Source organism: Mesoplodon mirus, assembly GCF_964341445.2.
Source record: "Mesoplodon mirus genome assembly, chromosome: 7".
NCBI lineage: Eukaryota > Metazoa > Chordata > Mammalia > Artiodactyla > Ziphiidae > Mesoplodon > Mesoplodon mirus.
In genome coordinates, this window is record NC_138983.1 from 23,233,774 (window position 1) to 23,257,178 (window position 23,405).

The window sequence follows — 23,405 nt, forward strand, 5'->3', positions numbered from 1 at the left end:
ACAGTTACTCCGGGACAGATCTCACTTCAGGATTGCTGGGTAAGGAATTCCCAGGTGGGATTCGCACCCAAGCGAGGCGGAAGCGCAGCGGGAGAGCTCTAGATTGACAGCTGGACCTGCCCGCGCCTGCGCCGCAGCGCGCGCCCGTGGAGGACCGCCGCCAGGGGGCGCCCACGCCCGGCTGGGCCGCTCTGTCTCCTCCCCTGCCCGCTCCCCGTTCCTCGCACCCCGGGGCGAGCAGAGAAGGCGGAAGTAGGGGCGTCCGCGGATGGGGCTCGGGCTCCCGCGGGAGGCAGTAACGGCGGCCTTCAGATCAAGAGATTGGCGTCCTGGCCCCCTCGGCTTGGAGTGCGGTGCCTTTCTCTCCTGGCGTCTTGGCTGAGTGGAGTGCTGCGGCCGGGCGTAGTCGGCGGCCCAGCGGACCGGAGCGGTAAGTCTCCTTCTGACGGCTCCCGGCGGTGGCGGCCTCTCTCCCCACGGGCTGGGATGCCTCCTCCTCTCCCGTTTCTCACTTGGGGACGCCGCCCCTGGCCCCTAGCTTCCCACGGGTTGGGGACGCCGCCTCCTCTCCCCTGGATTCCCACAGGTTGGGGACGCCGCCCCCTGTCCCCTTACCTCTGCTCCGCCGGCCGGTGGGGACCACCTCCCCGGCTCACTCCATCCCCCAGCTGGAATCTCGCGCCAACTGTCTCGGCCCGACTTCCCCCACCCTGCGCATTCCCCTTCCCAGAAAAGGAAATCGCCTCCTGTATTTTCCCGTCGCTCGTATGTTACCGGCTTAAAAAAATCCCTTTTAGTTTCTCAGCGACTCCCTCTGTCACTGTCATGGGAGAGATATTTTTGGGTTCCCTGTTGAACTCGGTAGACGTCCCAGGCAGCAAGTTTTTTTTTTTTAAAGAAAAGGTTCAGCTGACACGAATGTTTCCTCCCCCGCCCTTGCACGCGGCAGTTCTAGCGATTGTTCCAGACTCTGGGTTGATAAAGCTGTTCCTAGTATTTGGCTTCAGGGGAACTCCAGCTGAGTTAGGACTGTCTTGAATGTGAACAGAAAGCACCTACAAATTTTAGGAGCTTCATTCAACGTATAGTATTTGCGTGTTTTCTCTGGTTTCTCGGGAGTGTAAATCACTAAATGTCTTGCTACACAGGCATAGAAACAAGAAAAACTTGAAATTCTGAGTGTTGGCCTTGTGAACCTGACCACTGGTATTTTATCCATTCCCCTGTGATTACTAGGGAAGGGAGAAGGGGCTTTTCTGCTGTTGATGTGGGAGTGGGGTGAGGACGCTGTGGCTTCTTTTGTGACTCTAGGAAGGAATGTGTCTCAGGCCCTTGTTACCCATGTGATGATCAGAGTTTCAACCTGCACGCACTATATACATCACAGTATTTAAGAATTGTAACTTGAAGTCTTTTCTGTGACAAATTTGGGTACGTGATGCTGATAAATTTTTGGCCACTTAGATTTTGAAAGAAGTTCACATCTTTGCCTCCTGGAGGACAACAAATCATGCCTAGGCAGGGGAATGTCTCCTCAAATTTGTGTTCAAAAATAAGGCATAGCAGTTGACTCCTTTGCAGCACCTTGGCCATTGCAGCCCTTTTGCAGGTCTTTGCAATTTTAAGAATAGATCTTAAGGATTTGGTAAATAGTTCTTGTTTCTAAAGCTAGTAGCAAATTAAAGGTAATTTCTCAGTGTTTTGTATTATGTGGTTTTACTTTAAAACTTAAAATTGACCAGTTCAAGACATAACTTACTGATTTCTTTAGCTTGGTACGTTTCTCTCATTAGCATCTGTTGATCTTAAAGGAACAAAGTTTTGTGTATCGCCCTACTTCCCCTCCCACAAGATATTTAACAGTATACTCTTTGGAGCATAATATGTAACCCCATACTAATAGGTGAATTTAAGCCATGATTTCTTATAAGGCTATTTTTGATATTCATTTTGCAGTCAAAATAAGTTGGCAGTGGTTACATCCCACAATATTTAATTAAGGCAGTGCTTACTGTACTAGATTCACAATTACAAAGAGGGAATTACAGTCATGAAGCTCTTAATGTACTAAGGAACCATTTAACCTTTGTGCTGTCTCTTCTATTAATTCATATAGAAAGCCACATGAATTCTGAATGTTAGAATAGAAAAGAGGCCAAAGAAATCTTTGAAGGTAAGAATATCTGTTTACTCTTATTTATTTTAGCTTATGTAAAGCCAAGCGTACCTCTGTAGCATCTCATGAAGTGGATACCTAAGGCACCATATGAAGTTAAAAAAAAATACTAATAAAGCATAGTATTTTCTACACGGTTGCCAGATCGTCATCATCTTCTTTTTTTAAAAAATAAATTTATTTATTTATTTTTGGCTGCGTTGGGTCTTTGTTGCTGCACGCGGGCTTTCTCTAGTTGTAGCCAGCGGGGGCTACTCTTCATTGCGGTGCACGGACTTCTCATTGCGGTGGCTTCTCTTGTTGCCGAGCACAGGCTCTAGGTGCGCAGGCTTCAGTAGTTGTGGCTCGTGGGCTAAATAGTTGTGGCTTGTGGGCTCTAGAGCGCAGGCTCAGTAGTTGTGGCCCATGGGCTTAGTTGCTCTGCAGCATGTGGGATCTTCCCCGACCAGCGCTCGAACCTGTGTCCCCTGCATTGGCAGGTGGATTCTCAACCACTGCGCCACCAGGGAAGCCCCCAGATCGTCTTCTATAGCTGACACTAAGCACTTTTTGGGTTTTTTTTCTTGGTGTTAATTAAAATAGTTACTCACTGTAGTTAAGCAAGTGATTTTCAATTAAGTCATCACGGTCCCTAAAAGTAAAGGGAAAAAATGTTTTAACTTGCCAAAAAGAAAGCGTAAACCTAAAAATACTGAATGGCACTCAGAATGTTGCTTTAGCTTAATTTTCCCTTTGTAGTATAGTTACATGGGACTACATACTGTAGACAGAGTGACTACCTAAAAAAGTTTATTTGAAAGATGTAAAGCTTCTGTATTACTTCTTAAAGCATGAAAAATAATGGCATCTATATTTTTAAGAGTGCTCACTTTCATATCTTGACACTGCATTCCTGCAGTGGAATTCCTTTTAAGGAATTGTGACTGATTGGACAGATTTTCTTAGTAACACATTTGCTGTAAAAGGTCTCTAAATCTAAAGACCTTCAAGTCTTTTGGACTGGATAGCAAGAGGGCAGTGTATCAACTATCCAATAAACTGAATTGTTAACTGGACATGGGCAGCAAAGGTAGACTTAGCTCAGGGACTTTTGCTTTTGTCTCCTGGCTAGCATTTTGATATATGCTGTACAACCAAACAAATATTAATTTCTCAAAAGTGATTTTACTTTAAAAAATTAAATGGTTAAAGTTTCAAAAGGTAACTATACCTGGAATTATCAAAGGTATATAAAATGTGTTCTCTCATACTTACTCTGCTTTGGGGAGTGGGAATTATAAAGCCTTTGATATTGGATATCAAAACATATCATATTGGATAACCAGCATCTATCAGAAACTATAAAAAGTTATATACTTTTTGACCTAATAATTCTACTTCTAAGAAATTTAACTAAGGTAGTAATTGAACACAAAAATGTACATGGGAAGAAAAATAACAAAGGATATAAACCCTAGTATAGCATTACAGTGTTATCTGTCAACAGATTTGGAGGGTATAACAGGGGCCTTATACCCCATCCTGGAGCACAGGCGTAATAACTAGTTCTGCTCTTGGCCATTATCTTGCCATCCCTTCCTTCTTATCAACTTGTTATGAGTCTTCCACAGGATTCTGCATTAGTTATAACAAGGCTTTGCAAACTGTTTTTAACTTTTCAAAAATATTATTGAAACTAAAAAAGTAGAACAAAACGTGAGTTTTTCTTTACTGATTTTTTGGAATTCTGTCAACCCAACCTGATAACACTGGACAGCTCATGTTTAACAAAAGCTGTGGTCAGCATCTTAATCTAGTGTAATAAAAATAAATGGAAAGATTTTAAGTTCAGCTTTATAGACAAAGTTATCAAAACATAGACAAACATAGGATAGTACAAATTGCACAGGCTCTGGGTGAAGTAGTCTTGGGTTCTGATTCTAACTCTGTTTCTTATTAGTTGGGTAATCCTTGGCAAGTTACTTAGCCTTTTAAAGCTTCAGAGTTTCCACTTTGATAACTGGGGGGGGCAATAAAATTGTTAAATAAAATAACTCTATAGAGCTACACATAATAACAACTCATTTTTACTTCCAGGCACAGTTCTAAGTGCTTTGCACATATTAACACATTTAATCCTCTCGGTAATTCTGAGGTGGATTCTTTTGTTACCTCCATTTACAGATGAGGAAACTGAAGCACAGAAAGGTTATATAGTTTGCCCAGGTCATACACCAAATGATGGAGACAAGAGTTAAACCCAGATCATCCGATTCCAGCATCTAAGCTCTTCACCACTTCATGATACTGCCTCTCCAGCCAGAACAGTGCTTCATCCTTTGTAGGTGATCATCAAATGCTACTCAAAATCTTTTTGAGAAGAAGAAAAAGGTATCTATAGTGGTAAAAAATAGAGGATTACTGTCTTAACCCCCTATTTGACATGGTGGCAGCCAGGATTTTTATATAAAAATGAGACAGGCGGGGGATACATTGTCTACCATATTGGCTGGAGGCTTACATTCTATTTTCTAGAACTCTGGTTGACGCTTGAAAAACATAGGTTTGAACTGCATGAGTCCACTTATCCATGGATTTTTTCCAATAAATACTACAGCACTACATTATCAGAGGTTGGTTGAATCAGTGGATATAGAACCACAGACACAGAGGGCAAACTGTAACGTTATATGTGGATTTTTGACTGCGTGGGTGTCGGCACCCCTAACCCCTGTGTTCAAGGGTCAACTGTATATCTGGCACATAGTGGGAATTTTCTTTACGTGTAATTACCTACAAGAGAGACCTGGTTAATTAGGCTGTGAACTGCTTTTAGACCTTAGCTTCTCACTTGTAAATTCTGGTAATGGTTTAGAATTTGAAAGCATCCCACCTACCGTGAAAGCAATAGTTTTCCATAGGCAAACAAAACCTCACTTGTTTTTCCAGTCATTAGTAATGAAACATAGGCACTTGACATGACTGAAGGCACGAGGACATACAGATATACTTTTTCAATTCCGTTCTTTCTGTGTAATAGAAATTGCCACACTGAACATTTGGAGGTACAGTTGACCCCTTGAACAACACAGGTTTGAACTCCACAGGTCCACTTAAACGCAGATTTTTTTCAGTAAAGGATCTGTGGTTATTGACTCCAAGGATGTGGAACTTTGGGAACGGAGGGCCAACTCGGATTTTCCATTGCATGGGTGTCAGCATCCCTAACACCTGCCTTGTTCAGGGCTCAACTGTAGTCAATAGAGTTTTAGATCTAGAAGAAGAAACTGAGATCCAAATGGCTAGTTGCCCAAAATCACATATCTAATAGTTTCTCATGATCATCTGATCCCTTATGCATTGCTCGTCCTCACACTGCCTGCTGGTCGAGCTGTTCTCTTCAGCTCTGGATACTGGAAGGAAGTTCAGCAGCAGCTGCCTAATGAACACCTGTTAGGTGAAAGGGCTCGTGCTGAGTACTGAGGAAATGAAAATTCTTGAAACTCCAGTCACAGAAACAGATATTTAAACAGATAATTATGCTAATTATTACAGTTGAGGTATGTTTCTTCTTTTAACCTTATATTCCAACCATCCTCCTACTAGATCATGAACTCCTTAACTTGTAAAATAGTAGTCATGAAGCAAAGCTGAAAAAACTTTGAACGTTTTCTGTAAATCATATTAACAGAGCTAATGTTTATCACCTGAAAGGTGGCTTGCATAGATAGCTATGATACGTGTGTGTGTGTGTGTGTGTGAAGGCATTTTTTGTCTTGCTATTTCTTCAGAGCAGTCGATAATCACGTTACTATGAGTCTGCTGCACTGTGAAAACAGCTGTGGATCCAGCCAGTCTGAGAGCGACTGCTGTGCTGCCATGGCCGCCAGCTCCTGTGGTACTGCAGCGAAAGATGACAGTGTGAGTGGAACCGGCAGCACAGTGAATCTTTCCGGCTCCTTTACGGAAGAGACCCAGGGGTATGATGTGGAATTTGACCCACCCCTGGAAAGCAAGTATGAGTGCCCCATCTGCCTGATGGCATTACGGGAAGCAGTGCAAACACCATGCGGCCACAGGTTCTGCAAAGCCTGCATCACCAAATCAATAAGGTACGTGAGCATAAGAGGAACCTATAACAACCAAATAGAACATTATTACATAGAACACAGGGCATCCCAAGAATAGTCGTATACGTAAAAAGCTACTTCAGGAAAAAGAACACTGGGCAGAAAACGGAGAAATTTACATTCTTATTCCAGTTCCTGCTGTAGTATGAAAGGTAATTACTATGTCCTCCCCTCCTTTGACCCTCAGATAAATAAACAACAAGTAGCTACTTCTACTTAAAGCAGTTGTATTGTAGACTAGGGTGTGTCTCTAAGCTTTAAGAAAATAATTTAAAATAATGTACCTTAAATGATGATCCTAGTAGAATATGATAATCTCAACCATACAAATAATACTGACTTCATGAGTAATCATTATTCTCATTCTAGCCACATTAAATTTTGTCTGCTACCTGCTGCCTATGGACAACTGTAAAATAACCAGTATTTTTAAAGAAAGTATTGATTGATGGCTCTGCCTTCATAATATATCCAAAATTCAATCCCTGCCTCACCCTGTTCTGAATCACCATCAGCTCTCTCACGGGCCTCCCTCTTTCCACCCTTGCCTTCTTCCAGGCTGTTCTCAATATAGCAGCCAGAATGAACCTGGTAAAATAAGTAAGGTGATGTCATCTCTGCTCAGAGCATTGCAGCAGGTCATCGGGGAGTAAAAGCCAAAGCCCTTGTAAGGCCTTATATGATAGGTCCATAAATTTTCTGATCCTCTCTCTATTAGGCTCCCCTCCCCTCTACCAATTCACTCTTTGCTGTTCCTTGAACTTGTCAAGCATGCTCTTGGGGAGTTGGCTTCAGCTCTTCTCTCTGCATCTTACTTCAGCTAACTGCTTAGTCAGTGCCCTTTACTCCCTCCAGTGTGTCTCAGATCTCACCTTCCCGTAGGTACCTTGGCTACCCTGTTTATACCGCAGCGTGCCTTCCCCCACCTCTCCCCACACTCTCTATCTCCCTTACCTACCTTTCTTTTTTTCTTTAACACTTTTCATATTTAAAAATACAGATAATTTGTGTGTTTATTGTCTGCTTGCTCACCTGGAGTATAAGCTCCTTGAGAGCAGGGGTTGAGATCTATTTTAGTTCTTGATATTTCCTAAGTCCCGGAAATAGCACCTGATACATAGTAGGTGCTCAGTAAATCATGATTGCATCAACTGAACGAAAGTATATGGGGTTTCCACAGATGATTAAAATTCATCTCCTAAGAAGTAGATACATTTTACTATAATTCAGAAGTTAGATGGGAATATTTTTAGGTGACTAAGGAGTTCTATACAGGACAAAAAAATGGAAGAAGTGGGGGAATTTTAGGTTCTTCAACTAATAAGCATCTAGTCATATTGGTGAAATCATTTTTAAGTAGGTTAACTGGCTATTCACTCATCTTGTAAGTTTTTTTCTTTCGACTTTTTTTTTTTTTTTTTTTGCGGTACGTGGGCCTCTCACTGCTGTGGCCTCTCCCATTGTGGAGCACAGGCTCCAGATGCGCAGGCTCAGCGGCCATGGCTCATGGCCCTAGCTGCTCCACGGCATGTGGGATCCTCCCAGACTGGGGCACGAACCCGTGTCCCCCGCATCGGCAGACGGATAGACTCTCATCCACTGTGCCACCAGGGAAGCCCCTTCTTTTGACTTTTAAATTAACTTTTTTTTTTTTTCTTGTGGCATCTTTGGTTTGGTATCAGGGTAATGCTGGCCTCATAAAATGAGTTTGGAAGTGTTCCTTCCTCTTCTGTTTTTTAGAAGGGTTTGAGAAGGATTGGTATTAATTCTTCTTTAAATGTTTGATAGAATTCACCAGTGAAGCCATCTGGTTCTGGACTTTTGTTTGTTGGGAGGTTTTTGTTTTTTTTTTTTTGCGGTACACGGGCCTCTCACTGTTGTGGCCTCTCCCATTGCGGAGCACAGGCTCAGCGGCCATGGCTCACGGGCCCAGCCGCTCCGCGGCATGTGGGATCTCCCCAGACGGGCATGAACCCGTGTCCCCTGCATCGGCAGGCAGACTCTCAACCACTGCGCCACCAGGGAAGCCCTGTTGGGAGGTTTTTGATTACTGATTCACTCTCCTTACTAGTAATGTAGTCTGTTCAGATTTTCTGTTTCTTTCTGGTTCAGTCTTGGTAGGTTGTATGTTTCTGGGAATTTATCCATTTCTTTTAGGTTGTCAAATCTGTTGCCATATAATTGTTCATAGTAGTCTCTTTTGATTCTTTCTATCTGTGGTATCAGTTGTGATGTCTCCTCTTTCATTTCTGATTTTATTTGAGTCCTCTCTTTTTTTTTTTCTTGTTAGTCTAGCTAAACTTTTCTATAAAATTTGAATTTGTGGTAACTACATCCATACTTGGGAATTGGCTTAATTTAAGTTACAAGGGAGCATGTGTCTTGTTTCAAGTTGGGGGAAAAATATGTTCTCAGTGGTGAATTGGCAATATCTCTTTAGGGTTGGTTTTCTCATCCTCCACACTATTGGCATTTTGAGCCAGATACTTCTTTGTTGTGGAAGAATGTCCTGGTGTTGTAGGATGCTTAACAGCATTCCTGGCCTCTGCTCACTGGATGGTGAAATAGCCCCACTTCCGCAGTTGTGAGACCCAGAGTGTCTCCAGACGTTGCCAGATGTCCCCTAGGGTCAAAATTGCCCTAGTTGAGACCACTGGTTTAGGGTATACATGAGAGCAGTGTTAAAGGCTCACCTTTTTGTTTGTCTATAATGATTTTCAATTTATATTGTATTTAGGTAGAAATAGGACCATATTATGGATCGTTGATTTTCCTGTAGGTGGAGGTGTACAGAAAAACCCAAGTGTCACCCATGCTCAGGAAGGTAGCTAATCTTTAGCAGTTTTTTAATAGCAAGATATTCATGAAAGTAGTGGAACAGTGGTCTGAAAAGGAAGTAAAACCTACAAAAGGAAGTGTGAGGCTTTTTTTTTTTCTATCTCCCTCTAAGCTAGAAATGACCACTTACTTCAACTTTAATGTTCTTAAAGGAGTGGCTCGGAAATTTCTCATCGGTTATAGTCATTCAGAGAATCAAAAGGCAGCATCTCAATCCAATTCCATTTTCCTTTGGAGTGATTGCTAATGAGGTAGATAATGGTTTCCAGTTTACTTTGAAAGTTTCTTATTTTCTCTTAGATATCCATCACTTATGTTTGGGGAATATATTTCAATAAACTTGTTTACGTCCCTGGTTCTCAAAAAATATTCGACAGTAGAATAACATCATGCAGTGTGAGAGAAGCCTTATAAAGATTGACTATCTTGGTCACCTTTTAGTTCTAAGGCATTTGACAGCAGACTCCCACTTTCAGCACCTTTACGTGCACAAGAACCACCACTGTTGCTTTACACATAGGAGGTGTGCAACAAATGTTTGAGTGATTGGCGCTCTGTAGCCTATCTGACCTGCCACATTTTGTGAGTGAAGATTGAAACATCCCAAAAAGTTAAAGGGGAATGACAGACACCCAAGCTTCCTGGGGATAGTTTTTCCCATTGTAAGATAGAATAAACCATTGGGAAGCAGGACATAGAGGTCCTTTAACTCCTGATTGCATTGTATGTACCCTAGACATAAAAATAAAGGAAACCTTTGTTGCCCATGAGCCAGTGTTGATGACTGTTCAAAGTAAACCTTAAAATGTGGCCTCGTGGGGCTACTTACTGCTAATTGGTTAATTTTTACTTATGACTAATAGCTATAGACATGTTATTAGTATATTCTGAGCGGCATATAATTAGTTACATCTCCCTAGTATGTTGAATAGCTGCTGATAGAACAGAGACCTGCTAGACCGCCAAAATTCCCATCCTTAACTTTCACTTCATTTGTTCAAAATATGATTTTATTCAATTAATTTCTCATTTTTTGGTTGAAATCTATCCCACAATCTAAAATCCCATGCTAGTTTTTGATAGATAATCCATATGGTGCTGGTTGTATCCGTTTCATAAAAGCATGGTTCATAAACTGTCTATAAAAGGACAGTTTATTTTAGTGATATTATACAATATAATGTGTTAAGTTATTTTCTATAGGAAATAAGTGGAGAATTTATATGTGGTGAATTAAAGTTGTGTGTATTTTCTAATGTGAATGAATTAAAGTTATGTGTATTTTCTAATGTGAATGTTTGTTTAAATCTACCAAATGTATGTATTTTATTCATTTCTTTTAGGGATGCAGGTCACAAATGTCCAGTTGACAATGAAATACTGCTGGAAAATCAACTATTTCCTGACAATTTTGCAAAACGAGAGATTCTTTCTCTGATGGTGAGGTGTCCAAATGAAGGTTGTCTGCACAAGATGGAACTGAGGCATCTTGAGGTATTAAAGTTATTTTCTAGCTGTTAGCATATAGGCAGGGAAGTTCCTAGAGAATGGGAACTTTGCTGTGTCCATCTGGATATTGCCAGTGCCTAGCATATAGTGATTGGTTAGCAAATTCTTGCTGAATTAATACCAACCCTTTCCCTTTCATTATTGAGTGTAAATATAAGTAGAAACCAGAAATTTCTTTTTCCATCTACTCTGGCTTTGCCCCAGTGATGATAAAAAATAAATCAGTATTCTATAAGTTTTTTGGGTGAGCATTATCTGCAATAAAACTGAAGAGTATTTTAAATACAAGTGTCACATTTTAATTCCATAGCTTCATTTCTCTCATTTTGAAATAAGCAGCAAGTCACATGTAGCCATCATCTTAGCGCCATCATCTTAGCACCCTCATACTTTTTTCTCTGGTTTTCTAAATTATTCATTTTATTATGAACTATAATATAGTTCTCCTATAGCTTGAGATTAACTGAAGCCACGAGATAAAATAATTTGCTTTTAAATTAATCAATCCTTAGTGTGGTGGTTTTACAAGAAGTTAAATATTGCTTATGTTCCATTTGAAATTAAGCATTTAAAATATATTTGTAACTTGACCCCTTTACTTAGCTCCTTTTGGAGGAGCGACCTTTTCGACACTACTAAATTGATAATGAGAAAATCTGACTTCTTTCCAACTTTCTTCCCTAATTGGATACATGAACCTGAAAAGTCACATCCTTTGTATAAACTTTCAATTCACAACCATTCTTTGAAAAAAAACCATTAAAGCCTTCATATTATGGTTCTGTGGTGTGTACTAGACAAAGTAGGTTCAGTGGACAATTCTATAGAAGAGAACAGTATATTCTTAGAAGAGATTATGTTTAGATTTCTTAAGGATTGGCAAATACTAATTGATAATTTTTTTCCATCATAGGATCATCAAGCACATTGTGAGTTTGCTCTTATGAATTGTCCCCAATGCCAACGTCCCTTCCAAAAATGCCAACTTAATATTCACATTGTCAAGGAGTGTCCAAGGAGACAGGTTTCTTGTGTAAACTGTGCTGTATCGATGGCATTTGAAGATAAAGAGGCATGTACTAACTTGGATTTGTTAATTCCACTATTATTTTTTTTTAACGTACAGTGGAGGGGGTTAGCCGTAGATGAAGATGTTAATTCAGTTCTGAGTCTGTATTAGAAGTTGTGAGAAGACTGATTTTTAAGAAAGTAAGTTCAATAAACCATTCTAGTAAATGAGTGTAGAGTTTATATTTTCATCTCTTTCTGAGAAAGCATTGTTTCTACTGCTTACCACAGTAGTAGATCTACAAGTAACAAGTTTTTAGGAAAGGTATATGCTGATCTGTTTCCCTATGTGATATTTTAATGACCAGTCTTGGATTAGAGACAAATAAATAAAATAATTACTGTGTAAGACTTATATTTTTCTCTTTAAAAAGGAGAATGAGTTGTTAAACTTTTAGGAGATTAAATTAAATCCTACAAAGTGTGTTCCTTTGGTGATAATTCATCAAACACATGTGATGAATTCACTTTTCTGTACTTATGTTATACTTCAATTAAAACATTTATTTTTAAAAAGAAACTTTATGGCCCTTGACAGCATCATGATCATAGAATATTTTTCCCATTTATAAACTGGGATGTAGAGAGATAAGTAATTTTATATTAATATTATCAATGGCAAAGCTAGCACTGAGATCCTAGATCCTGGATCCGTATCCTATGTCCCTTTTACTAAAATAGGGTACATACAATTTATGTTCTTTTGTAACTATTAAGATACTTCCTTAAACTGTATTTCTTACAAATTTATCTTGTTAATTTTCCCTACTTTCTTATGAGATCAAGCATATTATGCTCATTAAGTTGATGAATTATTCAAAAATATGTCAGCTAACTTGTTAAAAAGTCTGAGGCATAATTAGAGCAAATTGGTGTCTTCTTAAACTTCAGTAAATTAAATGGACCTAACCAGAAGGGTTAATTATTTCTTAAAATTTTTTGTATTCTAGAAAACAAGGCTCACCTTTCTGGGGCCTTTGAGAACATGGGCCTCCTGCCCTAATCATGCTTCTGTTCCTTACCCTCCTGATAAGAGTTTTAATTGAACCATGCTGCCGCTGGAAGTTTTTGGAAAGGTGTCTTTGGAGAATTATAATGTTGTTAAATGATGCCCAAACAGTCACAGATGCATCTTTTGTATACTATCATATTCTTTTAAAGAGCTGGAGGGTGAGATGAATCTCATTACTACACTGGCAAAGGGAGAGAAAATAACCTTTATAGATTATTCTCACATTTTTGTTTTACACACATCAAAAAAAACAGGTTGGTGTTACCTTTTCAGGTTTTCTCACTTTTTTTCTTATATTTCTTTAATAAAATTTAGATTCATGACCAGAACTGTCCTTTGGCAAATGTCATCTGTGAATACTGCAACACCATGCTCATCAGAGAACAGGTATAATGATTCCCTTTCATAAATCAGTGTTTCCATAAATAGGTTAAAGAAGTGAATTAGGTTTTTAATTGAAAATTTAAATCAATAAGGCAAAATGAACACAGGTTGAAGAAGAATTAAAACTGTGAATTTTAAATGCAAATCAGAATCACAATGAGGTATCACCTCACACACTAGCATCAAAAAGTCTACAAATAACATTCTGGAGAGGGTGTGGGGAAAAGAGAACCCTCCTTCACTGTTGGTGGGAATGTAAATTGGTGCAGCCACTATGGAAAACAGTATGGAGTTTCCTTAAGAAACTAAAAATAGAACTACCATATGATCCAGCAATCTCACTCATGGGCATATATCCCCAAAAGATGAAAACTCTTAATTTGAGAAGGTACACGGGGAATTCCCTGGTGGTCTGGTGGTTAGGACTCTGCGCTTTCACTGCCGAGGGCCCAGGTTCAGTTCCTCGTCGGGGAACTGAGATCCTGCAAGCTGCATGGCATGGCCAAAAAAAAGACAAAAGAAAAGGTACATGCACCCCAGTGTTCATAGCAGCATTATTTATAATAGCCAAGACTTGGAAACAACCGATTGGTTTAAGAAGATGTGATATATATAGATAATAGAATATTACTCAGCCATAAAAAAATGAAATACTTCCATTTGCAGCAACATGGATGGACCTAGAGAATATTATACTAAGTGAAGTAAGTCAAAGACAATTGCTTTATGTTACCACTTATATATGGAATCTAAAAAATACAAATGAATCTTATATACAAAACAAATAGACTCACAGACATAGAAAACAAACTTAGAGTTACTAAAGGGGAAAGGGAAGTGGGGAGGGATAAATTAGTATAGATTAACAGATACCAACTACTATACATAAAATAGATAAGCAACAAGGATATACATAGCACAGTAGGGAACTATATTCAATACCTTGTAACAACCTATAATGGAAAGTAATCTGAAAAATATAAATATATACATAGCTGAATCACTTTGCTACGTACTTGAAACTAACACAATGTTGTAAATCTATATTTCAATTTCAAGAAAACTGAATTTTTTCAAATAAATTAATATAATGAATAATTTCAGAAAGAACAAAATACTCAGCCCTGAGTACTTAAAATTCCTAAGTCATTAATATAATACCTGTGTTTATGTATATTCATAGAAGTTCCAAAGCCAAGTAATTTTTAGATAAAAATAATTTAAAATGCTCACTTAAACACCAGAAACTTTATAAGAAATATCAGTACATCTTTAGACTCTGTGAAATAAGGATCTTAGGTATCCAGAAACCAGTTGAAAGAGTAAAAACAATGAAATAGAAGGAAACAAGTCTATTCAGTAGCAGGATGTTATTTGTAGCCATGTCCCCAAGGCATGTTGGGAGATTTTGAGATTTCCAGGATCTGTAGCCCCTCTGTTCAGTTGCCTGTAGACCACTGATGGGGCATCATCAGAAGTAGTAGTTATGTTAGAAAACTATTCATTTTTTTAATTAATAGAGAAAGGAAAATTCCATCTGATGGCTATCTTCTGACATTTGGAGGGTTTACCCACAAAATATGAATATTAGTCACTAAATATTTATACACTCATGAAATCTGCAAACCCGGAGATCATAATTGATTACCTTACTAAGCAGGAACAAGCAAAACCTGTCCCTCAACTAAACTTTTCCATTCATTTGTTAACAGAGTCCTTTAGCTTTTTTTCCAACAGGGCCTTAATTTGAAGGTGTAAGTAACTTTTTGCTTGTGAAGTCTCACCTCCCGGGTTTTTCTTTTTGCTCTGTTTTAATACTTAAAGGAAACCACACAGCACATCTAAAATCCAGCAAAAGTAAAACTTAATGTAGGAAAAAAACCCTAGGTTTAGAGTCAGAAAACCTAGATTTTAACCCTGACTGTGCCACTAACTTGCCCACTGATCTCTGACAAGAAAGTGGACATTCTAGATCAGGGATCAGCAAACCAGCCCACCAGCCAAATCTGGCTGCTGCCTGCTTTCTTAAATAAGTTTTATTGGAACACAGCCATGCCCATGTGTTGTATGTGGCTGGTTTTGTGCCACAATGGTAGAGCTGAGTACTTGGGACAGAGTCCATAGGGCTTACAAGGCTGAAAATATTTACTATATGACCCTTCACAAAAAATTTTATTGACCACTATTCTAGATTATGTGAAATGAAGGACTGGATTAAATGGTCTCTGATGTTGTTTCTGCTTGAAATATCTATGATTACAGCTAAACTAAATTTCTAAAGGAAATTTAGTACCACTTTCAAAGAACATGATTCTACATAATGGATCTTACCTTAAAGAATGTTTTTTAGAGTCCCCAAATCAAAGCCTGAGACTTTCTTTAAAACTTTCATTAAAGTGCTTAAGATATCTTTTAATATCTGTGTCTCTCCATTGTAGTCAAAGCATGCGCAGGTTAACAAAAAGTAAGAAGATTTATGAAAGGTGGTCATGAGGGAGAGACAGGGTGCAGTCAGTGGCTCTAATGTGTACAGTTTATTGAATAGGGATTCAGTGGCCTGGACCACAGTGAGAGTCTTAGTTGGGTCATGGTTGACATCAGAAGGTACTTTTTCTTTAAAATGCCGCTAGAGGGTGCCAGTTCCCCGGCAATAGGAATAAATTCATTTTCTTGAAATGAATTTTGAGTGATTTGGGGGCATGGTATGAGACGTTGATATTTCCTTTCTTTGTGACTTTTGGAAGTAAATATTATTTTTTTTAAGTTGATAAAATACATTTTATGTTGATGCAAAGCCAGTCTAAATCAGCTAAATCTAAATTATAAAATAAGCTTAACAGAGCTGCAAAACAACTTTTATATATATGCATTAGCCAATCTAAATCCAGCCAGGTATTGCTTTGAAGAGGCCCTTAGATACCTGGAGTTAATTTGAAAATGAAGAAAAAATTGCTTAAGAACATCATATTGCAGTTCCTGTTCAAGACAGCTATGTATTGGATTGGCCAAAAAGTTCATTCGGGTTTTCCATAAAATGTTTGGAAAAACCCGAACGAACTTTTTGGCCAACCCAATATGATGCCTGTGAATTCACCTCCTCCCAAGAGTCTACAGCTACACACGGAACAACTTCCTCTTATAAAAACCTAAAGGCTGGCTGAGTAATAACTACACATTAGGCAAATGAGAAGAAAATCACATCAAAGTGGGTAGGAAAGGCTAGGAAACAATCCCACCATATACCCACAAGCAGGAAGGAACTCAAACCCTGGAGCTTCTCCCTGAGGACTGAAGGGTCCAAACCCACTCCTCAGGCATTTCAATTTTTAAGACATACACTGGAGAGATAAGCTCCCCAAATATCTAACTCTGAAAACTAACAGGACTCATGTTCCTAGACCCACCAGACTCTAGTGATCTTGGAAGCTGCTCTTCTTTTTTTTTCTTTTTAGCATCTTTATTGGAGTATAATTGCTTTACAATGGTGTGTTAGTTTCTGCTTTGTAACAAAGTGAATCAGCTATACATATACATATCTCCCCATATCTCCTCCCTCTTGCGTCTCCCTCCCACCCTCCCTATACCACCCCTCTAGGTGGTCACAAAGCAGCAAGCTCATCTCCCTGTGCTATGCAGCTGCTTCCCACTAGCTATCTGGTAGTGTGTATACATCAATGTTACTCTCTCACTTTGTCCCAGCTTTCCCTTCCCCCTCCCCATGTCCTCAAGTCCATTCTCTGTGTCTGCATCTTTATTCCTGTCCTGCCCCTAGGTTCTTCAGAACCTTTTTTTTTTTTAACTCCATGTATATATGTGTTAGCATTACAGTATTTTTGTTTTTCACTTTCTGACTTCACTCTGTATGACAGACTCTTAGGCCCATCCACCTCACTACAAATAACTCAATTTTCTTTCTTTTTATGGCTGAGTAATATTCCATTGTATATATGTGCCACATCTTCTTTATCCATTCATCTGTCAATGGACACAGGTAGCTTCCACATCCTGGCTATTGTAAATAGAGCTGCAGTGAACATTGTGGTACATGCGTCTTTCTGAATTGTGGTTTTCTCAGGATATATGCCCAGTAGTGGGATTGCTGGGTCGTATGGTAGTTCTATTTTTAGTTTTTTAAGGAACCTCCATACTGTTCTCCATAGTGGCTGTATCAATTTACATTCCCACCAACAGTGCAAGAGGGTTCCCTTTTCTCCACACCCTCTCCAGCATTTATCGTTTCCAGATTTTTTGATGATGGCCATTCTGAACGGTGTGAGATGATACCTCATTGTAGTTTTGATTTGAATTTCTCTAATGATTAGTGATGTTGAGCATACTTTCGTGTGTTGGCAATCTGTATATCTTCTTTGGAGAAATGTCTATTTAGGTCTTCTGCCCATTTTTGGATTGGGTTGTTTGTTTCTTTGATATTGAGCTGCATGAGCTGCTTGTAAATTTTGGAGATTAATCCTCTGTCAGTTGCTTCATTTGCAAATATTTTCTCCCATTCTGATGGTTGTCTTTTCATCTTGTTTATGGTTTCCTTTGCTGTGCAAAAGTTTTTAAGTTTCATTAGGTCCCATTTGTTTGTTTTTATTTCCATTTCTCTAGGAGGTGGGTCAAGAAGGATCTTGCTGTGATTTATGTCATAGAGTGTTCTTCCTGTGTTTTCCTCTAAGTTTTATAGTGTCTGGCCTTACATTTAGGTCTTTAATCCACTTTGAGTTTATTTTTGTGTATGGCGTTAGGGACTGTTCTAATTTCATTCTTTTACATATAGCTGTCCAGTTTTCCCAGCACCACTTATTGAATAGGCTGTTTTTTCTCCATTGTGTATTCTTGCCTCCTTTATCAAAAATAAGGTGACCATGTGTGCATGGTTTTGTCTCTAGGCTTTCGATCCTGTTCCACTGATGTATATTTCTGTTTTTCTGCCAGTACCATACTGTCTTGATTACTGTAGCTTTGTAGTATAGTCTGAAGTCAGGGAACCTGATTCCTCCAGCTCCGATTTTCTTTCTCAAGATTACTTTGGCTCTTTGGGGTCTTTAGTGTATCCATACAAATTGTGAAATTTTTTGTTCTAGTTCTGTGAAAAATGCCATTGGTAGTTTGATAGGGATTGCATTGAATCTGTAGATTGCTTTGGGTAGTAGAGTCATTTTCACAATGTTGATTCTTCCAATCCAAGAACATGGTATATCTCTCCATCTGTTTACATCATTTTTAATTTCTTTCATCAGTGTCTTACAGTTTTCTGCATACAGGTCTTTTGTCTCCTTAGGTAGGTTTATTCCTAGGTATTTTATTCTTTTTGTTGCAGTGGTAAATGGGAGTGTTTCCTTAATTTCTCTTTCAGATTTTTCATCATTAGTGTATAGGAATGCAAGACATTTCTGTGTATTAATTTTGTATCCTGCTACTTTACCAAATTCATTGATTAGCTCTCGTAGTTTTCTGGTAGCATCTTTAGGATTCTCTGTGTATAGTATCATGTCATCTGCAAACAGTGACAGCTTTACTTCTTCTTTTCCGATTTGGATTCCTCTTATTTCTTTTTCTTCTCTGATTGCTGTGGCTAAAACTTCCATAACTGTGTTGAATAATAGTGGTGAGAATGGACAACCTTGTCTTGTTCTGGATCTTAGAGGGAGTGGTTTCAGTTTTTCCCCATTGAGAATGATGTTGGCTGTGGGTTTGTCATATATGGCCTTTATAGTGTTGAGGTAGGTTCCCTCTGTGCCTACTTTCTGGAGGGTTTTTATCATAAATGGGTGTTGAATTTTGTCGCAAGCTTCTTCTACATCTGTTGAAATGATTATATGGTTTTTATCCTTCCGTTTGTTAATATGGTTTATCACATTGATTTGTGTATACTGAAGAATCCTTGCATTCCTGGGATAAACCCCACTTGATCATGGTGTATGATCCTTTTAATGTGCTGTTGGATTCTGTTTGCTAGTATTTTGTTGAGGATTTTTGCATCTATGTTCATCAGTGATATTGGCCTGTAGTTTTCTTTCTTTGTGACATCTTTGTCTGGTTTTGGTATCAGGGTGATGGTGGCCTCACAGAATGAGATTGGGAGTGTTCCTCCCTCTGCTATATTTTGGAAGAGTTTGAGAAGGATAGGTGTTAGCTCTTCTCTAAATGTTTGATAGAATTCTCCCGTGAAGCCATCTGGTCCTGGGCTTTTGTTTGTTGGAAGAGTTTTAATCACAGTCTCAATTTCAGTGCTTGTGATTGGTCTGTTTATAATTTCTATTTCTTCGTGGTTCAGTCTCAGAAGGTTGTGCTTTTCTAAGAATTGGTCCATTTCTTCCAGGTTGTCCATTTCATTGGCATATACTTGCTTGTAGTAATCTCTCATGATTCTTTGTATTTCTTCAGTGTCAGCTGTTACTTCTCCTTTTTCATTTCTAATTCTATTGATTTGAGTTGTCTCCCTTTTTTTCTTGATGAGTCTGGCTAATGGTTTATCAATTTCATTTATTTTCTCAAAGAACCAGCTTTTAGTTTTATTGATCTTTGCTATTGTCTCCTTCATTTCTTTTTCATTTATTTCTGATCTCATCTTTATGATTTCTTTTCTTGTGCTGACTTTGGGGTTTTTTTGTTCTTCTTTCTCTAATTGCTCTAATTAGAGCTCTTCTTGCTCTAATTGCCTTAGGTGTAAGGTTAGGTTGTTTATTTGAGATATTTCTTGAGGAAGGATTGTATTGCTCTAAACTTCCCTCTCAGAATTGCTTTTGCTGCATCCCATAGGTTTTGGGTCGTTGTGTTTTCATTGTCATTTGTTTCTAGGTATTTTTTGATTTCCTCTTTGATTTCTTCAGTGATCTGTTGGTTATTAAGTAGTGTACTGTTTAGCCTCCATGTGTTTGTATTTTTTACAGATTTTTTCCTGTAATTGATATCTAGTCTCATAGTGTGTGGTCGGAAAAGATACTTGATATGATTTCAGTTTTCTTAAATTTACCAAGGCTTGATTTGTGACCCAAGATAATGATCTATCCTGGAGGATGTTCCATGAGCACTTGAGAAGAAAGTGTATTCTGTTGTTTTTGGATGGAATGTCCTATAAATATCAATTAAGTCCATCTTGTTTAACGTATCATTTAAAGCTTGTGTTTCCTTATTTATTTTCATTTTGGATGATCTGTCCATTGGTGAAAGTGGGGTGTTAAAGTCCCCTACTGTGATTGTGTTACTGCCAATTTCCTCTTTAATGGTTGTTAGCATTTGCCTTATGTATTGAGGTGGTCCTGTGTTGGGTGCATAAATTTTACAGTTGTTATATCTTCTTGGATTGATCCCTTGATCATTATGTAGTGTACTTCTTTGTCTCTTGTAACAGTCTTTATTTTAAAGTCTATTTTTTCTGATATGAGAATTGCTGCTCCAGCTTTCTTTTGATTTCCATTTGCATGGAATATCTTTCTCCCTCCCCTCACTTTCAGTCTGTATGTGTCCCTAGGTCTGAAGTGGGTCTCTTGTAGACAGCATATATACAGGTCTTCATTTTGTATCCATACAGCCAGTCTGTGTCTTTTGCTTGGAGTATTCAGTCCATTTACATTTAAGGTAGTTATCGATATGTATGTTCCTATTACCATTTTCTTAATTGTTTTGGGTTTGTTATTGTAGGTCTTTTCCTTCTCTTGTGTTTCCTGCCTAGAGAAGTTCCTTTAACATTTGCTGTAAAGCTGGTTTGATGGTGCTGAATTCTCTTAGCTTTTGCTTGTCTGTAAAGGTTTTAATATCTCTGTCGAATCTGAATGGGATCCTTGCTGGGTAGAGTAATCTTGTTTGTAGGTTTTTCCCTTTCATCACTTCAAATATGTCCTGCCACTCCCTTCTGGCTTGCAGAGTTTCTGTTGAAAGATCAACTGTTAACCTTATGGGGATTCCCTTGTATGTTATTTGTTGTTTTTCCCTTGCTGCTTTTAATATTTTTACTTTGTATTTAACTTTTGATAGTTTGATGAATATGTGTGTTGGCGTGTTTCTCCTTGGATTTGTCCTGTATGGGACTCTCTGCTCTTCCTGGACTTGATTAACTATTTCCTTTCCCATATTAGGGAAGTTTTCAACTATAATCTCTTCAAATATTTTCTCAGTGCCTGTTTCTTTCTCTGCTTCTGGGACCCCTATAATTCGAATGTTGGTGTGTTTAATGTTGTCCCAGAGGTCTCTAAGACCGTCCTCAATTCTTTTCATTCTTTTTCTTTATTCTGATCTGCAGTAGTTATTTCCACTATTTTATCTTCCAGGTCACTTATCTGTACTTCTGCCTCAGTTATTCTGCTATTGATTCCTTCTAGAGAATTTTTAATTTCATTTATTGTGTTGTTCATCATTGTTTGTTTGCTGTTTAGTTCTTCCAGGTCTTTGTTAAACGTTTCTTGTATTTTCTCCATTCTATTTCCAAGATTTTGGATCATGTTTACTATCATTACTCTGAATTCTTTTTCAGGTAGACTGCCTATTTCCTCTTCATTTGTTTGGTCTGGTGGGTTTTTACCTTGCTCCCTCATCTGCTGTGTGTTTCTCTGTCTTCTCATTTTGCTTAACTAACTGTGTTTGGGGTCTCCTTTTTGAAGGCTGCAGGTTTGTAGTTCTCGTTGTTTTTGGTGTCTGTCCCCAGTGGCTAAACTTGGTTCAGTGGGTTGTGTAGGCTTCCTGGTGGAGGGGACTGGTGCCTGTGTTCTGGTGGATGAGGCTAGATCTTGTCTTTCTGGTGGGCAGGACCACGTCCAGGGGTGTGTTTTGGGGTGCCTGTGACCTTTTTATGATTTTAGGCAGTCTCTCTGCTAATGGGTGGGGTTGTGTTTCTGTCTTGCTAGTTGTTTGTCATGGGGTGTCCAGCACTGTAGCTTGCTGGTCGTTGAGTCGAGCTGGGTCTTAGCATTCAGATGGAGATCCCTGGGAGAACTTTCGCCGTTTGATATGACATGGAACCAGGAGGTCTCTGGTGGACCAGTGTCCTTAACTTGGCTCTCCCACCTCAGAGACACAGGCCTGACACCCGGCCCGAGCACCAAGACCCTGTCAGCCACAGAGCTGTTCTCCCAGGTACCAAGCTGCTCCTCTCACAATCATTTTACACTAAATCAGGCTTTTTCAGATGCCAATCTGATCATCTCATTCTTCAGCTGCAGATATTTCAGTGACATCTTATTGTTCCTAATTATTCTTTCCAGTGGTGGACCAACAGTGGGGCAGGGAGAGTAGTTTGTCCAAGCTAAAATCCAGCTGGAGGATGTCCGTAAATATGATTTTAATCTTTGTGGGCTAACTGGTTTCTGTTGCAACTATTCACTCAGCCATTGTAACAAAATCAGCCACAGACAGTATATGATTTTGTTTAGATGAAGTGTAACTCTTCAAGTGTGATCTTGTCAAACTGGACTATGATATGCAGGGGAAAACATTTTTCAACCTTTGTTTTGGTTTTCAGATGCCTAATCATTATGATCTAGACTGTCCTACAGCCCCAGTTCCATGCACATTCAGTACTTTTGGTTGCCATGAAAAGGTAAGGTTTTTTTTTCTTTTAATTCTTGAATATAGATCAAGAAAATTAAGTTATATAGTGTAGTGGAGGATACCAGTGGGATTGGAGATGGCCAACACACATTGTTTATGTGGTCTTAAGCTCCAAGAAAGTGGGACTCAGAATATTAATTTTGGGAAGTAGTTGGTGATGATAATGGGAGGTGTGATTGGTATCATATAGCGTGTACAGGAAAGAGAAGTAGAACAGGAAAGGAGCCATGAATGAACAGTCTCAGACGTTGATGAAACAGACAAGGAGAAGTTATTGTTATGATCTCCAAAATTAGTTTCAAGACCTTGTGATCAGTTGTGTCAAATGTCTGAGAGGGAGCATTGTTTATGATAAGTTGATCTTTCTGGAGAGTGCGATTACACTTCGGCTTTTCCACTGTGCCTTTTCATCTGACTCTTTTACAGTAAGTATGTGTTTAATAATTTAAAAAATAAAATGAGCAAATACTGTATAGTATGGTTACACTTTGTGAGAAAATTCTGTATTTGTGTGCCTAGAGACAAAGACTTAAAGGAAATGTATCAAAATGTTAATGGTAGTTAGGTGAGATAATAGGTAACTTATTTCCTTTTTGATCATCTACACTTCCTATTTTTCTGTAATATACATGAATTACCCTTAAAATAAAAATTGTTATATGATTTTTTTTCATATAACAGGCTATTCTTGATGATGTTAGAAGAGTATGAAGACAGGGAAGATTCCACTTTGCAACAGATTTGTAAAAATAAGTGAGGG

General features: G+C 38.7%; 2 protein-coding genes across 5 annotated transcripts in view; one reads left to right on the top strand and one right to left on the bottom strand.

Moving 5' to 3' along the window:
* Positions 1-2,172, bottom strand: LOC309807306 (uncharacterized protein). Its single transcript, XM_082626707.1, has 2 exons — positions 2,105-2,172; positions 1-430 (listed from the first exon to the last, which is right to left on the bottom strand). Exons 1-2 carry the CDS (start codon positions 2,110-2,112, stop codon positions 22-24), a joined length of 417 nt encoding a protein of 138 aa, XP_082482833.1. The 5' UTR covers positions 2,113-2,172; the 3' UTR covers positions 1-21.
* Positions 297-23,405, top strand: part of TRAF6 (TNF receptor associated factor 6) — a 27,844-nt gene continuing 4,735 nt past the window's right edge. The window contains exons 1-8 of one of the 4 annotated variants that reach the window (XM_082626703.1): positions 297-430; positions 2,117-2,173; positions 4,340-4,546; positions 5,920-6,267; positions 10,467-10,617; positions 11,546-11,704; positions 13,028-13,099; positions 22,557-22,634. In XM_082626703.1, coding sequence (XP_082482829.1) covers positions 4,512-4,546; positions 5,920-6,267; positions 10,467-10,617; positions 11,546-11,704; positions 13,028-13,099; positions 22,557-22,634 — 843 coding nt within the window. In that variant the 5' untranslated portion in view covers positions 297-430; positions 2,117-2,173; positions 4,340-4,511. The remainder of the gene's footprint in view (positions 431-2,116; positions 2,174-4,339; positions 4,547-5,919; positions 6,268-10,466; positions 10,618-11,545; positions 11,705-13,027; positions 13,100-22,556; positions 22,635-23,405) is intronic. The other 3 variants (XM_082626704.1, XM_082626705.1, XM_082626706.1) reach the window with 3 other exon arrangements.